Source organism: Pistacia vera, unplaced genomic scaffold (assembly GCF_008641045.1).
Source record: "Pistacia vera cultivar Batoury unplaced genomic scaffold, PisVer_v2 Contig778, whole genome shotgun sequence".
NCBI classification, from domain to species: Eukaryota; Viridiplantae; Streptophyta; class Magnoliopsida; order Sapindales; family Anacardiaceae; genus Pistacia; species Pistacia vera.
Genome location: NW_022196643.1, coordinates 1 through 17,805, shown reverse-complemented (window position 1 = coordinate 17,805; position 17,805 = coordinate 1). Strand labels below are relative to the sequence as shown.

The 17,805-nt window shown below is 31.3% G+C and overlaps 3 protein-coding genes across 3 annotated transcripts; 1 reads left to right on the top strand and 2 right to left on the bottom strand.

The window, feature by feature from the left end:
- Positions 1-4,882: 4,882 nt before the first annotated feature.
- LOC116116512 lies at positions 4,883-5,314 on the top strand. Its single transcript, XM_031402578.1, has one exon. The coding sequence runs from the start codon at positions 4,883-4,885 to the stop codon at positions 5,312-5,314; it is 432 nt and encodes a 143-aa protein (XP_031258438.1).
- A 3,557-nt stretch (positions 5,315-8,871) lies between these two features.
- LOC116116508 (peroxisomal membrane protein PMP22-like) lies at positions 8,872-12,511 on the bottom strand. Its single transcript, XM_031402570.1, is given in 8 exon segments — positions 8,872-9,097; positions 9,605-9,690; positions 9,786-9,856; positions 11,545-11,620; positions 11,770-11,871; positions 12,023-12,123; positions 12,321-12,362; positions 12,365-12,511. Coding segments are annotated over 8 exon segments (555 nt in total). The 5' UTR covers positions 12,390-12,511; the 3' UTR covers positions 8,872-9,045.
- A 3,168-nt stretch (positions 12,512-15,679) lies between these two features.
- On the bottom strand, positions 15,680-16,985 carry LOC116116483 (universal stress protein A-like protein). The gene is made up of 4 exons (XM_031402551.1): positions 16,766-16,985; positions 16,322-16,389; positions 16,095-16,219; positions 15,680-16,013 (listed from the first exon to the last, which is right to left on the bottom strand). The coding sequence occupies exons 1-4, from the start codon at positions 16,944-16,946 to the stop codon at positions 15,905-15,907; spliced, it is 483 nt and encodes a 160-aa protein (XP_031258411.1). The 5' UTR covers positions 16,947-16,985; the 3' UTR covers positions 15,680-15,904.
- Positions 16,986-17,805: the final 820 nt, after the last annotated feature.

Below are 17,805 nucleotides of genomic sequence, written 5' to 3'. Positions count from 1 at the left end.
GGTACCATTTATTAGTAGTTATAGGGATTTGAATTCTGGACCTTTTGAGTAATACACCCAATAGTCCTAAGTGAATCGCTAAGCTAGTTAGAGGTAGTTGAGTTAATGACTTTTTTCCACCTAAATAATGATATAACACTTTCCCACTTACAGATTTTAAAAATATCACTTTATTATCCAAATTTATATTTCGGCAGCGAACACAGGGTAAACTCAGTCCAGGTTGTTGGGTTTTTTGAAGAGAGTGGACCGATGAGTCTTTTGGTAGGGGAATGTTTAATTTTGATGGTTGTGATTGATCAAAATTTAACTTGGGAATGGTAGTTGAGCAAAGCCTAATCGCTCAATTATTGGTGATTGGTGGGGTCGACGGGAGTACAATTTGAGGAGTTTTGATAATTGATGATCGGGGAAGAGAATGATGGTGGTGTGAGGTTGTAACGATGTTGGAATCAGAAACGAAATATAAATTTGGATAGTAAAGTGATATTTTAAAAATATGTGGGTGGATGAGAAAGTGTCATTAAACCATTTTTTGATTGGAAAAAAGTCAGTTTACTCAATATCTTAACTATAATATGTTTAATGTTTCCCCATTACTCATATATATATTATAACAGCAATATTAAATATAATCGCAATCAATAAATTGAAATATACACCTATCTATTTTGTTTAAATTTTATTTTTATTTTTTTTAATTTGCATCTTTTATATTAATAGTTTATTTATTATATCATTAATAAAATTTGTATTAAAAAATATTTTTCTCTTATTTATACACTTACTTTTTTTTATTTTGTTGGACATAAAAACATATTATTTTTGAATTTTTTATATTTCTTATTTCTAATTATTATTTTGTTTATTTCTCTTATAGTCAAATAATACAAGGATTTTTTGTGTCTTTTTGTCAGATTTTGTAGGTTACATAACAGATTAGGCTAACGACAATTATCTTTTAGAAGAAAATGTCACTATATTATAACATTTAGGCTTGTATTATCACTTGTTTAAATCTTTGGGTCTAACACTTTACTTACACTAAACCTGAAAGGGTGTTTATGTTTTAAATAGCATTTTTAGTTTTTTAGATAAAAAAAAGGGTGAATTTGTCATTTTTGAAAATTTGTGGTGTATTGAACTTAACCCATATCTCATAGGTGAATCTGTTTTAATCTGTAAAATAAAATGTGTTAAAACTTTTAAAAGATAATAATTTTTATGAAAAGGGAATATAATACAAAAAAGAATATGCCTGAATTCGGACAATATAAACCAAAAAGAAAGTGAATATGTGTTCAAATTAAGNGATTAGGCTAACGACAATTATCTTTTAGAAGAAAATGTCACTATATTATAACATTTAGGCTTGTATTATCACTTGTTTAAATCTTTGGGTCTAACACTTTACTTACACTAAACCTGAAAGGGTGTTTATGTTTTAAATAGCATTTTTAGTTTTTTAGATTAAAAAAAGGGTGAATTTGTCATTTTTGAAAATTTGTGGTGTATTGAACTTAACCCATATCTCATAGGTGAATCTGTTTTAATCTGCAAAATAAAATGTGTTAAAACTTTTAAAAGATAATAATTTTTATGAAAAGGAAATATAATACTAAAAAGAATATGCCTGAATTCGGACAATATAAACAAAAAGAAAGTGAATATGTGTTCAAATTAAGAATGAATAAAAAAGTTTCCATAAAATATTCACCGTCCAACAAAATTTAGCATCTTAGAAAATAAATTAAAGTATGAATGGTTGGATGAAGAGCACAGGATCAATCAATATCACAATCATGAAAAAGGAAGGGCCACTGTTATCCTGACAATATATAATAAAATGTGAAGAATAAGCTATCATCAAAATAATGAAAGTCACTTTATGCCTTATTTAATTGCTTAACATATTATATGACCCATTGAGTGAAGTTTTGAAAGGATTGTGAAAGCTCATTATTACTTGGAAAAGCTTCTTCATCAATTTATAAATTTATAATAATGTATGTTTCAATGACTCATTATTATTATTATTTTTTGGATATTCAGGATTTTAGGTTAGTTTGCGTATATCTCAATTAATCTTCGATGTTCATTAAACATCTTACAAGTCCAAAGGACTAGGTAAATCAGAATATTATTGTAGTAGGTGATCCAAAAGTTTAAACCCAAGAGCTTAAAGAAGTGAACAAATCTCTTTGGTTGTCTAGATAACCCCTCGGGGTTTTAATAACTCATTAACGATTCACCATCAACCATCCATGGGTGGTCAAGTTGTTGAACAAATATTATTGAGTATATTACTGAAAATGTCTTGAATTGAAGTTATTTCGGTTGCTATTAAGGATGACTATTAAGGGGTATACCTAATTATTAACTTCAAAGTTTTGGAAGACTAGTCGAGGTGTGCTTAAATGGCTCGGACACTCTCGATTACAAATAAAAAATAAAAACTGATTCACCATCAAGAAGGGATATTTGTTATTTAAGAAATTGTAAGGGGATTGTTGTTAGTACATCTAACATCATGTGGATGTGGTATGTTAAATCAATAAAGTTTTGTTACACAAAATGATTTAGATCTTTTATTGATTCGAACTTCTTGGAGTTCTCACAAATATTATAACCCATAATGCACATGGTTAAGTATATAATTTTTTTTTTTTTTTTCATAAACATCTGATTACAATTTTATGTTTTGCTCATATAATGACATTTTATTATATTATGTTAAATTTAATACACAAATAATGACATTGTATTGATGGGGCCAATAAGTATCGAGTGTAACACACACGTTATGTGTCTCCTTAATTACGTTGAGACACGTGCTTGACTTGTTCCATCCTGATTAATTGATTATACGGGGCAGAGAGGAGTTTTCCCTTCGTAGGAGCAACACGTGCCTTGATGCCATTAGCAACTCCTTCATATTGTACCAAGACGAACCGTTCAGCAAGGAGAAATTGTTCAGTTTAGCAACGAAGTATACATGATCTTTATACATCAAGATAGAGGGTTGAGATTTACCCAAGTGTCCTTACTTTGTTTTAAACGGAGATCGAAAAAAGGACCGACATTGCTTCAACATCGTCTCAGGATTCCCCCCTTCTTCTTCTCCACACACGCACACATCCTACTTGACCCCCTAAATTACCAAACTATCCCTGAAAAGATTTTATAAATTCAAATCTTATCATGGTTAATTTTTATGGTCTTCTCATAAGTCATAAATAATAGGTTTTTATTAGACAACACGAGTAATTAAACTTTCTTATGGTATTTAATGTGAATTAGTAAAAATAAAGACGTATTAATTGGTTCATAAAATAATGCACATGTAGGATTTTATTTGGGTTAAAATTACATCAAATCCTTGAGCCCAAAAGGCCTTCTATGCATTAACCATAAGATTATAATTTAATTGGTTTTCTTTTAATTAAGTTGAATATAAATGTAAAATTCTCTTATGATTCTAAAAATATTTTAAAAGTATTCTAAAGGAATTATTTTATCTTTTATTTATTTCTTCACGGACAGAGAATCTCAACCCCACAAAAATATCTGTATAAATATCAATTATATTAAAATATCGTGTTAGTCTTTTCTTAATCTTCGATGACATTGGAAATCACATGTGTAATTTATAATGTTACATTTACAGCATTAAACTTCATTTTCCTTATATTATATTATTTCATGAGTTAAATATTTAATATTACAAACATACTATTATTAGTATTATATGTTTTACTGTCTATTTACATCAACTACTGGATTAACTCATGAATAATTAATTAGTTAAATAAATAAAATAAACTCATTTATTTGATTCCTACCAACCATTTTCAAGCTTAAAAATGATTTGGCAGAAGAAAAATGGTAAAAGTAAAGTTGTCTAATCATAGAATTATTTATTAAAATCAATTTATTTTAAATATTTTACATTTCCAGAAAGAACCTCTTGGTCTTGGCCAAGGACAGCGACCTCAATTCAATATGGACCCCAATAACTACTCCTCCGGTCCCTTCCGGTCCGTTTTCACCTTTCAGCAACAATCTAAAAGAGATGAAAGCAATCCAGGGCAATACAGAAATTTCGTATCAAACCCTATCTGAAACTCCACGAGAGACCAATAGAACTTAAAGAAAAACGTTACCAACTGATTTAAGTTACAAAAAAGAGAGAGGATATTTTCGACATTCACAAGTTGATGGTATTCTCGATATTATATCAAACATAAGGGGACGTTTCAAGTCTCCTACATATATAAATTAACTGACTCCGCCTCTCTCTCATCCTCTCCCCTTCCTCCTCTAGTTTTTACATTTCAATCTCTGTCTCTCTCTCTATCTCTCAAATCTTTCAATTCCTCTCAACGCCGTCTATATCAGGCCGCGCCGCCTCTCGACCTCTGTCCGTACACCAAGATCCGGTAATATTTTCCGATTTCCGGTAATCTGTTTCCGGATCCATATTTAACCTCGGAAGTCCCAAACCTAATCACTCCTCCTGTTCTCCTCATCTGTCTCTTTCGTTTTTCATTTTTAACATTTAAAATATTTTAGTCCATTTTGTTGCTTTTTGTTTGATTTTTAAATGTTTTAAAATGCCCTCCGGCTGTTTTACGTTCTTACCCTTCACCTTGACGGTGTTTACTTTTGCCATTTACTTTAACGAAATTAGCTAGGGAGTCTGTTATAAACACGTGTAGGCATTTTAGTTCACTGCTCGATGAAACCTGATTTTACACTTTTACCCTTGGAGAAAGTTCAAATTTCTTATTCCACAGTTGTGCCCAAAAATTTAAACCTTCGGTTTTACTTTGACATCCCTGTGAAACAGAAAAAGTTTAAAAAAGTTTTAGTCTGACGTGGCATGTTTGAGATGAGTCACCACCCACGAAGGATTTTGACACCTGGGGCGTCGAGAAAGCGAAAAGAGAGAGAAGTATTTTACTCATTGAAGCCGTCGGCTTCGACTCAAGCTGCGGCTAATGCAACAAATGCTAAAGCGGTTTCCTCGGAGCCGGTTTGTTCTAATCGGCTATTAGCCGGGTACATGGCTTATGAGTTCTTAAAGAAGGGGACTTTATTCGGTCAGAAGTTCGATCCAGCTCGAACTGAAGCTGTGGCGTTGGTGGGGTCGGCAGTGGAGTCGAAGAGGGTGAAGGCGGAAGTACAAGAGCAGGCGAACGTGGTCAAGGAGCACAAAAGTTATGCTGATGTGGCAAGCATATTGAAGACGGATGGGGCCCACATCCCAGGGATAGTTAATCCTACTCAACTGGCTCGGTGGATCCAGATGTGACCTGTTTGGGATTACTTGGCTAAATTCCATTGGCCAGAAAACATCGTGTCCACGTACACGAATGTCTATCTCTCTCGGGCTCTCCGTCTGTCGAGGTGGTGAGTGAGTTTGTCTCGTGAGCATGAGGATTGAATGGGCGGAATTCATGGAATTGGAATCTCTCTATATATCTCATTTAGTAGTAGTGATCTGAATGATCAATTTGTGTGTTGTAGAATACTTTTGTTCTTGACTTGTTTAATTGTAGGACGTGATATATCCTAGTTAATTTACGTATGGTTTTCATGCTTGTGTTTATCTACAATTTGCATGCATGCATGTTTTGGTGTTAACATTGATCATAGCATGTGTTCATACATATGCATATATCTGCATGCAGACGGTAGATATCTTAACGAAGATACAAGAATAATTACAGTTATTGACTTGATTTGTGTTTTTAGTTCTAAACCATTACTGATAAGACTTAGTTTGCATGGTGATTATGATGCATCAGTATTTTTGCCAATTGGTTTTGATTCATTTTTCTTGGCTGGTCACTGAGTTTGATGTGTAAATGCGATTATCCGTTCGAAGTAGATTTATATATGTGATTTCTCGTTGATGAGAGTTTATTAGAGAAGATGTTATATATAATTCTTTATAATGGTATAAAAATGGTTGTTCATGGCGTACAGAAACGAGTCTTGGAGCTCTTGGTTCATTTAGATTTGTATGATATCAGTGATAAAGATGATAACTAGGCCAACCTGCTTTCTTTTCGGCTGCCTGCACTATTCGTCTGGAAAAAAAAAAAAAAAAAAAAAAAACCATGTAAATTTTAAAACGTTTTTTGCTTGTTTCTTTCGAGAAAGAAACTTGTATGTGGTCGGTATAAAATCTAGTTAGCCTGATCTTGAAGATACTCAGGGATTTCATTAAGAAACGTTATTGAAAACTTTTCTTAAACTGCTAGAAATAAAATGAGAAAAGAAACTTGTGTAAAATCTGATATCCTTGATCTGTTAAAACTTATGTAGGACAAAATTGTTTAATCTGTCAGCATTTAAAATCATGTTACTGGCGCAAGAGTTAAATTGATTACTTGAAATTGCATCTGATATTACTGTAATAATCTGCAAAGACTGTCAAAGCTTATCTCTTCTGTGTAATTAGAAGATGTTCCTTTAATGCATGGAGCACACCTCAATCTGATTTGTAAATTTGATATTATATGGTTTGGTTAATGTCTTGTAGGAAAAGGGTGTCATCGAATGAGCATTTAGGTGTAGGAAAGTAAGCTTGACACACAAGCTATAGGCTTTTCCTATATTAAGGAAACTGTCTTTCTTCAGGAAACCCAATGACGAAGTTTTCGAGAATATATGAATTTTAAGGAAATTTCGTATTACTCCCAAACATCTTTTTATTTCACACTTTTAACATTCTTATTTCTTAGTAAATAATTATTATTATTTACTTCTTTTTTAAAATATAATAAATAAAAATATATCTACTGTTGCTTTTATTTTTAATTTTTATTTCTTTTTACCATCGGGATGTCCAAGTCAATTTATGTACACCTTAATTAATCTCTTCGAGTTTTAGAATTATCGACTGGATAAAAACCCCAGTGTCTATCTTTCGGGATCCTGAAACCACCGACTGAGTAAGAGTCCCTGTGGCCATCTCTATTAGTGGTTGAGGAAACTCAAACTCAAGAGTTTATGAAATCCTTTTTTACTCTTTTACCATTAGGTTATCCAGTGACGGTTACTGTTGTCTTTATTTCTTTCTCTCACAAATCGTGTCTTTTAAGTTTTAAGTAGACTGATGGTTGGATTGATACCTAATGTAATTTCGTGATCGTCGATCAAATAGTTGGTTTGATTAAATAATATTTATCTTAGCAGTGAGATGAGATGTATTTTACCCAATACCAGTATGTTTATTCTATGCAAAAGTTAATTTTTATTTATTTATGTACTAATAAAATAGTGTTGTTCTTTTCTACTTGCCCCTTCCTTTTCATTTTCTCGTCATTGACATTTTTGTCCCCATTCCGTCAGAAATTGGCTTCTCAGCTTCTTTAATTTGTCTTGTTATAATTTCAGTACTTTTCTAATTACCAATTTAATGTTGAGATTAAGTGTAATAATAATAATAATTTGAAACAAGTCACCGTTGGAGAAATATATTTATCAAATTTGACATAAATTTCTATTTGAAGTGTAAATATAATTTTAACTTTATAATATGATTATGTAATTGGAACTGAATATAATAATTTTTTATTGAAGAGATGAGAGAGGCTAATCAGTATCATTAGGTTGAAGAAAAGGAGCTGATACATAAATAACACCTATAATAAGTTGGGGTCACACTATAGTAAATTAAAAATTTGAAATTCTAAGTTAAATATAGCCTAACCCAGTAATAAACCAATTAATTACTGCAGCTTTTCGCAAATTGGAGGAGTTATTAGTGTCATTTTGGTAAGGGTTTAAATGGAAGGAGAACAAATTTGTTGATGTGGCAAATGATGTCAACAGCTTAGGTTGCGTGACATAAATTTTCATTGATTAATGGGCGTAAGACATTGATGTTTGATTATGACTTTTAACGCTTCACAATAATTCAATGCCCTAAAAAATGGAGAAATAGGATGATCATTTTATTTTCACAATGACGCAATTAATAATATTATACTAAAAAAGTAATCAAATCTGTATATATCTGTATATAAACTTGTGCATTATTATCATGCTTTCATAAATTAGTATGAACAATTAAAAGTTTAATCTCAAGGGATTGGTTTGCTAATCAAGAAGGTTATCTTTTTATTGATTTTTAAGTCAAATTACCTTGAATCATTTACATATTTATGTTTATTTGAATGTGAACTTGTAAATATTTTAGAGCCTTGGGGATTAGTTGATGTGAGCTGAACCAACACTCCGATTTATAAAAAAAAAAAAAAAACTAGTGTTTCCATGGGACCCTAACACCTCATTTAGACCCCAAACAGTTGACTGTCTAAATTTGTAAATGAATTTCAATAATACAATTCTGTCATGCCCAATTGAGTTTTTTTTTTTTTTTTTTTTTTTTTTTTTTTTTTTTTTTTTACTTTTTACGGTGAATAACTTTTAACCCTAATATATCACAAAAGACATTTTCCCCCTTGGTTTTGGAACCATCCACCTTACCCATTTTTCGAACGAACGTTTAAAACCTAAAGTTATAAGGGTAGTCTTATCAATTCATAATTTAGATAAGGTTTTCTGTCACCATAATGTTATATGTGTGAGATTAATTGATAAGATTGACCTTTCATGGTTAAGATTTAAATTTTTAACGTCTGAATTCAAAAAATGAGAGTAATATTAACTGTTTCCAAAACCACGGGGGTAAAGGGTCATTTCACGATAGATTGGGGTAAAAATTCATTGACATTTCTCTGCATCCTCACCTAATCTAACTAGTAACTAAGCAGAAGAGAGAGCTACACTGCAGTTGCTTGCATTAGCTTTTCCACATAGTTGCCAAACACAAGATTAATCTTCCACGACACCATAGTAGTTGGCATGTTAACATCAACAAAATTCTCTACTCTTATTATAAATGATAACAATTCATTCAACTAAGTTAATTATGCAATGACATAATATTTGAGAAGTTTTTCCACTGAATAAGAGTCCTAAACACAAAGAACACATAAATAAAACCAAACGAAACACTTCCTCCTCCCTCTAGTCCTTCTTGATTGCAACAGATCTTGCTTTCAAATTGAGGAAGATAGACCTGGAGTTGACAGGTAGATAAAACGTGTGTTACAACGAAAGAAAATTGTGCATCATTACATTAAGAGTGCTAGATAGCGAAGATGTACGTGCGTGCAATGTTATCATATCTTTTCAGCATTCATCAGATTATTCAACTTTCATATTGGGGAAAAAACTTCAGTAGAATTTCAAATTGTATGATTAAGAGAGCTGAGAGTAGAAAAACCAAGATACTTTCAAAGACGTATATGCAGAAGCGAAACTATAATGACAAATTCAACGTATATGCATGAAGCAATATAGTAGTTGCAAGTAGGCTTATTAGTGGTTTCAGCACTGAATGAAATGTTCCAATTTCTAAAATCAGTTTCGTTTTATTAATCATTAATCTGCCAGGGAAAAATTATGTACATAACCCCAGACCACTTATCCTTCCAAGCGAGAGAAACAAATTAGCATGTGTTGATAGAGGGGTGAATTGATTACAGAAGAAAGGAATCTAAGCAGAAGGACATAGAATACACACCAGCATGAAGCAGCAAAGCTAATAAATAAGACGCGGAACTGCAGTGGGACATATCGGTGGTTTATCCAACCAATTATAGGCGAAATCTGCAAGTCATAAGCATCATGATTTATTACATTTGCATGCCAGACATCAATTGCTTTGTATGTGATATGAAAATTTTTTATCTTTGATTTTGTACCTTCCAGGCAGTAAATTGAACAGAAGGGTAGTCCTTCCGAACTTTATTCCTGACTAGACCCCATGGTCTCCCTGCAATATGGATAAGAACTTTAACATACAAACAAGTAGTTGATTACATTAACAAAAATTAATGCGCTGTTTTCAAGAACGAAGTTACTTTCATCCAACATCCTACGACATAGGCATTCTTATGAGGTACTAAATTGGTTAAAAGCAATTGGTTAGGCTTTTAATAATGAGCACAAAAATTTGTGTCAATGCCTACAGAGCATGCAATGATATAGAGAACTTTGGGCAAACTGTTTGCAGGACAAAATAAAATTGAGCATGACAAACTAAATGTGAAAATTTTCAAAAACATGTGAGATTTGACAATCCAATGACATTGGCAAAGACATCCACAAATAGTAGGAGAAAATAATCTGATTCTCTATTGTTGGTCAGTAAACCACAACAGAAAAAGTAAGTTAAGAGTGTTTGCATTCAAACTTTTCAGCAAATCGGAGCATCAGATTCTCAAACACTAAAGTGATCCCACTCACTAACGGCTTTGTCCCATCTTAGAAGATGAACACATTCTCAAAACAGTTGAAGTCATGTTTTCTTTTGGGCAAACATTTGGTCAGGTTTTTTATACCAAAACAAATTATGAGTTCAGAAATTTGGAGGATAATTTTCTAGCAAAAACAGAAATATTTTTGGAGAACAAAGCCATATCCAAAGAATCAAACATTTTCTTATCTTTTAATGGCAAAATGTAATTCCACCTTATGTTACTCTTCCTAGTCCTTGCATTTCTTTTCTTTTCTTCTTTTGAGAATCCAAGTTCTGAATTTATTAGTAAGCAGGATTTCAGTTTTAAATTTGAAAGTTAAAGAAAACTTCTGTTAATTCACTTAAGCAAAATCTGGTTGACAATCAACCATAGATAGTTTGCAATCAAATGATTATAATCTGTTCCCTAAATTTGAATTACAATCAGGACCAGCTAAATAAGTACTAAACAACCAAATCAAATTTAAAAATCCTACTAATTATATTTCATCCACTTTTAAGAAGAAGACCTGAAAACAAAACTTTGGGACTTCTAATTTTGTAAATATTAAAGACCTAAACTTGTTCAGCAAATCATTATTCAATCTATGATTGGTAAGAAGACAAACAGCTGATGCATACATTTCATCTTATTGGCCTCGAAAGAACACACTCAACTACAACTGTGCAATTCAAAATAATTTTTTATTGATGGCTAAGTTCAAAACCACAAACACATATGGTTCTTAGGACGTTTTGAAACTTGCAGTTAAGGAATTGATGATTAACTTCCACCTCAACTACAATCGTGGCTAATTTCTTTAAAAAGATAGCAAAGAGGAATTAGGGAAAGTCAACAGTTTCAGTAGTATGGAATTCGGAACAAATGACCCTGTTCACTTCTTCGTAAATCAGGCTTCAAAGTAATCAACAATTTTGAAAATAGGTCAAAACAAAAACCAATTGCAACAACAGCCAAAATGAGAAGAACAGCAACAACTAAAGAGCAGCAACAAAGATACTACAGATGGGAATGTTGTAACATCACAAAAAATAAAGCGTCAACTCCAACACCCTGAATAAAAGCAAAGCTCATGCGGTATAGAGATGGAAAGTAGAAATGATTACACTTATGCAATCAAATTTTGTAGATACAGAAGCAATGATAAACACATCAGGGATGAAACATGTTATGGCAAGAATGAATTTTCATAAGCACTTACCTTCAACGAACAAGCCAATGTACACCATGAAAAGAAAGTTGTTCCAAGGAGAAATAGTTACTTGTTCCAATAACACCTAATCAGTCAAAATTTAAATTTTCAGAACTTGATTTAGAAAATTGTTGAGAGGCATATAATGGAAACGAGTACAAAAAGACCATATCAAACACTGAAACAACATGAAATAGTCATGGAAAAGTATAGATTTTCAAACAAAGGAAATACCTTTTTGGCAACAGTTTTGTTATCCTTCTTTCCCTTGAAAAGAATATCCAACAATTTGTGAAAGAAATGCCCAAATGGTCCTCCATATGCAAATCCATAAAACTGCAAAAACAATTTTTTGATCACCGCTCAACAAGGTCATTATTAAATCTGACCCTCAAAGTTACAACTAATTCAACAATCAAAATATCAGAAAATTAATTTTCCTTCATTTTCTTGGCAGCCAAACGGAGGGTATTCAAAGTCAACGTACCATAAGGAGAAGCATTCGTCTCAGTTGAAGCTTCTTGATCCCAGAAATCTTCTGGGCAACTGCATCGCTACACCCAGCTAAAATACCAGCTGTAATAGCCTGAAAACCCAACAAAAATCAATTCAACCCCATTAAAACCCCCAAACACAAAGATATAAAACAACTAGATCCGAAAACCAACTTCAAAATAAACCCCCGATAAATGAAAAAAAAAAATCAATAAACAAAACTCAAAAAAAAAAAAAAAAAAAAAAAAAAAAAACATGGTATTGATGAGGATCAAGAATAGAATAAAACCTTGGTCTCAGTGGGTGTACTTGGAGTTGTTATAAGTATTTCTCCAGGCTTCTTTAGCTAAATCAGACATGGTTGGTTAAAGGGGCGTGAAGTGTGATCAACCTTCCTACTCACGGACCCTTAACTCTTTCTCTCCAAAACTTTGGAAAGGCGAAATCTTGAGAGAGAGAAGGAAGATTGGAAAGAGAGTCAGAAATGTTGTTTCATTTAAAGTAATGAGAAGAAGGTGGTAAGTGGCGGAGACGAAGACATTGAAACATAGTTTATTATAATGCTGCAGAGCTGCAGAGACATCATATTCTGAGAAAAAGTCTTGCTACAGCCTACATCAAATCATTAATGTGTTTTAAAACATTCAGTTTCTATCACGTTGATTTTTCTTTGGAATTTTGCTGTGTACGTATGTGATATCGTATATCTTTTTTTAATAATTTTAATTTACAATAAATTCGTGTTTAATATTTTAATTGCAATATTTCATTTAGGTAACTAAAAGAAAATAAAATTCAAGAACAGCTAATTAAATATTCCAATTAAAGCTGGGTATGAGCGGTATCTGTATTTATAATTTTTTTTTTGAGTTTTCTTAATTCTTTCGAATATTGAAACCAAATTGAGTTTATTAGTGATATAATTGTTTAGTTGACCTAAAAATAGTATAAAAATTACTGTTATCTAATAATAATTAACACAGATCTTATTTATCAAATAAAATTCTCTGCAGATTTGTTATAAATATTAATTTATTTAGTTATCGAGATGGGTGTCCATCCAGCTCAAGTCATGTGGCATTTGGTTATATTTACTCATTCTTTATGTGTCAAAAATAGAAAACTTCCCAAAAAAAAAAAAAAAAATCTAAAGTAGAAAAAAAATCAAAGAAAAAAATTAATTATGTTTGAGTTTATTAACAAAAAAATTGTACATAAAATTTGTGTACGATATTACTCATTCATTTGTAATTTATATGGTGAACCAGAAAATGGTCGATATATAATATAGTTAGATGAAGTAGTAGAAAATGACAAAAATATCCCACAAAATAAAGAGGAGATAAAAAACGTGATTACACGAAAAGCATATCAAATGGAACAAGCAGTTGTGGCTTGTGAAACACATTTCTGTCGAAAAGGGCAGCTCAACTGACTAGTCAACACTCAACGCCCGCCTTTGCCACCTTTGACTTTGAGGTTAATTTTAAAAAACAAGAAAGGCGCATAATTTTTGGAATACAACCCTAACACTTTTATAATTTATAGTTTTAAATCATAGGCGGAACAAGTTATAATGACCGGGGGTTGAAACCCTAAGAGATTAGCGTGGGCCGTGGTAAAAAAAGTTTACTCAATTTCTTGAATTCTTGGGATCATCTATCATAATAATATTATGATTTATCTAGTCTTTTAGATTTGTAGGGTGTTTAATAAACCCTGAAGATTAGTTGAGGCACACATAAGCTGACCCGAACACCCTAAGTACAAAAAAAAAAAGAAAAAAAAGTGGGGGTTGATAACCCTACTAAAAAATTTTTCTTTCATTAATTTAGCTGATTTTTTCTTTAACCCCCTTTTATTTGTATTAATATTTTTAGATTTAATCTCCCTCATTTACTTTTTCTCTGTTTTATAATATATAATTTGCCACCTTTAACATTAATTCCTGGTCTGCCGTTGCTTACACTCTTGCATCTGAATGATGTTTGTGAAAGGTAACTATTATAAGGGTAATACAATAAAAAAAAACAAGTTTTCTATTCCCCAATTGTTTTATCAAATTGTTAAAATTTAATATTTTTAAATCATTTAATATATTTAACATTTTAACCATGTGTCTAATGTCAGATATTAATTTCTTTTTAATGTAGTAGAAAAACAAAATAAGTGTATATTAGTCAATATATCAAGTTTTCTTTATTGCATTGTTTATTTTACTTTTATACGAGTTATTTTTCACAAACATCATTCAATTACAAGGGTATAAGTTTTCATTATGAAACCTGTGGATCTCTGTTGTTTCACTAAACCTTAGGGGTGTCCAAATAAAAACCTCTTTAAAAACCAACTCTCTGTTAGCTTCTTAATTATAAGAGAGAATACTTGATATCTAATCAATTTAATTCTATTAATTTTCATGTTAAAAAAATGATTTTAGAATTATACGGATTCATTTTATTTTTTTTAAGTACTTGTTCATCAATCAATTAGATAATCAATTTTCTCAACAATACAGGAAGCACTTACTGCAACAAAACATAAAGAATGGGTTGGTAGAATGCAAGTATGAAAGCAATCAAGGGTGAAGCGAATAAAACAAAGGAGAAATTGGAAACTCCTCTGCAATTATATATATACAATAGAAACTCTATACAGTGATACTTCATACAAGAATAATCTCTATGTAATTAAAAAAAATTCTGATATTAACTTGAACCAGTTATATGAATAAATTTCATATTGTAATAAGTTATAATTTTTATAGGTTTTGTCTTAAGGAATTTATCTCTACATAGTAATAATTGTATGTATATTATTAAAAAAAAATGTTATATTACATTAAATGTTTAAAATGAAATAAAATATTTATTTAAAGTTGTTAGAGACAATGATTTATGCTTTAAAGTTATTACCATATATTTTATCTTACGGATACGTAATAAGTAGCCAACATGAACATCTTCTTGTTGATACTAAAATATTTCTAATTGCATGTTTAGAGCTTCTTGGCACAAAAGTTTTGGTATTTCTGTACTATATTCATCCTCAAGATTATCTCTTTCGTTCTCTTGTCTAATTCCAGAAATGATTTTTTCTTTAATTAAAGCATACACGATTTGTTGTCCATTTAGATGATTAAGGAAGATATTAATATGCATTTGATTAGTGTAGTGAAATTGTCGAATCTAATCACTCAATTTTGTAAGAACTCTTTGACATTCATTTCCATACTATCCTAATGCTACTAAAACAATGAATTGAAATCCTAATACTATTAAAATATGAATTATAAAATAAGAAATCAAAACAATAATTCTTGTAACTATAACTCTATTAAGTTATAACCTCCTCATAGTAATAAATTTAGTTAGTCTCAATATTATAACTATAAAGAGGTTCTACCGTATAATCACCAGAACTAGTGTCAAGGTCAACTTATACACATCTCAACTATTCTCAAGGTCTTGAAACTATTTGCTGAATAGAAGCCTCAGTGACTATCTCTATTGATGCTTAGAGTGATTCGAACTCAAAAACTTATAGAACTCCTTTTACTCTTTTACCATCAGATCATCCGGTAGTAGTTAATAAAGTATATTTCTACGCCAAGTGTTTGGCATAGCTTTTACTCCTTTTACTCCTTATTTGAATAAACATTTGCTACTCTTTTTTTTTTCTCTACACTCCAGTGTTTGGAATTGTTCTCTTTGATAGCATTTGCCTCTAACGAATCTCTTTACTACGCCATAACGGTAAGTCTTTTTTATCTCTTTAGAATTATCAATAAATCCAAAAACTTTAACCAACAAATGGTGAAGGAATTCGAACAATTCAAAGTTTGACACAGTTCCCCAACTGAAAAAATTGTCACCTAATTCTGGTCATCTGCTCTGGTTTTAACAATCACAACAGGACACTCAGCATGCTTCAAGCAATATTCATTTATGCTAATGCTACCACTCACATTACGCCTAAAAACCCTGCAAAAAATATCACATTAACAATGTTTAATTCATATATTATATAAATATTATATTTTAATTTATATAATAGATATATACCTTTGAAAATAACCAAGTTTTGGAGTAGTTCCCATGACAAGGAGATCCGGATTGACTCGTTTCACTTCATTGCATATCTCTATTTTAGGATCATGCCCAAGTCTGATCTCTGAGCTAGAACCAACCTAAGAGCAATAACTATTTCGAATTAAATCTATATCAATAAAACAAAAAAATTAAAATAAAAATAAAAATAGGATTTGAATGATGATAAATCCATTAATTACCGAAATCATCTGACATCTGCAGCCAAAATATTCCATCATTTTATCCGCTTGGTAATCCTTTGCATATGCTGTCCAAACATTCATTTTACCAAATAATTATCAGATTGTTTTTAATTAATTATGGAATTGACTTGAGAAATTTAGTTACTTTTATTATACAGAACAGAATAATTAAGACCAATTTTACTTAATTAAATAATTCAAAAGAAGACTTTAATTTCTAATGAATTTCTTGATTATCCGTCTAAAACGCAGAATAAAGATTATGTAACAATTTTGTTTCCATTTAATTTCTTGGAAAGTTGTATAAATTCAAGATTTAACTACTTGCCTCCATTTTCTCGAGAATCAAACAGATAAATTCCATTTTCTCGGGAACCAAACAGAAAGTTAACAAAAATAGAAATAAGGAAGAGAAAGAGAAAGAGATTATAAAGTACGTACGAGAATCTGGACTGTGGACATTGAGGAATTGAAGGTCGAAACGAGTAACGTTAGTGCGAACGATGTTCTGAAGAATCCACTCGAACACTGCTTTGCTGCTTTCCGAGGCGTACGGGTAGCCTTCACCACTCGACTGAGTCAGTTTCACCGCCACCAATATCCGAGTCTTCTGGTTCTCCATATCGAATTAACTCACTCAGTAAATGAGTAACGGAGTCACCGAGTGAGTCAACTCGCGCGCGCTCTCTCTCTCTCTCTCTTTCTCTCTTCTTCTTAATTATCTTGCTCAGGTTTGATATTAATGCTTCTTGATTGTTCTAGAAATTAATGAAGAAGCAATGATTTATATAGGGGCGTGCTGACTGCTGAGAGTAACTGTGATTATATGGTGGTGTTTGCTATCGTGAGCCGCCTAATTAGTTATGTGTTCAGCGTCCACGGCCAGACCGCCAACTTCAGTTTCAGAAATAATGTGTACAGTACCCATCTTCGGGTTATTGGTAAATTTCCCAGAATAGCCTTCTTCGTCATCATGGAGATATTATACAAACAAAGCTTAGGCGGTCTGAAGCCTTCAACAAAATTGGCAAAATTAAAATTATAAAATAATTTCAGATGCATTTTACAATTTTAATTAATTTAAGAGTAATTATCTCTAATTCTTTATTTGAAGTGACTTGATATAAGGTAGGATTTATATTAAATTTCAACAAGGTTTTGTAGATACAAATTTCATATTCCTTGTAGGCATGTAGATGATTAGCACAATATCCAACCAATCGTGCGTTTTAAAAACACATCTCAATACTCGTCTTACCAATTAACTACCAAATGATGAGTATGTATCAACATCATATTGTTTATAAAAAATTAAATTATTATATATCAATACATATAAAACTAACACATATGAAACACCCAGAATATTTAATAAATAATATGCTCTGAGGTAAGAATTAAATACATGAGACAAAATTAATATACAAAGACAGGAAAGACATACCCAAGTAAAGACTAGTTTTTTGTGAAGAGCCTCCGTG

Bases quoted from the DNA above. Each gene is read 5' to 3' on its own strand.
- LOC116116483 (XM_031402551.1), bottom strand. From the start codon at position 16,946: ATGGAGAACCAGAAGACTCGGATATTGGTGGCGGTGAAACTGACTCAG. The intron at 16,390-16,765 runs GTACGTACTTTA...ATGTTTGGACAG, and splicing joins TGTCCACAGTCCAGATTCTC to CATATGCAAAGGATTACCAA. The intron at 16,220-16,321 runs GTAATTAATGGA...TATTGCTCTTAG, and splicing joins GCAGATGTCAGATGATTTCG to GTTGGTTCTAGCTCAGAGAT.
- LOC116116512 (XM_031402578.1), top strand. From the start codon at position 4,883: ATGTTTGAGATGAGTCACCACCCACGAAGGATTTTGACACCTGGGGCG.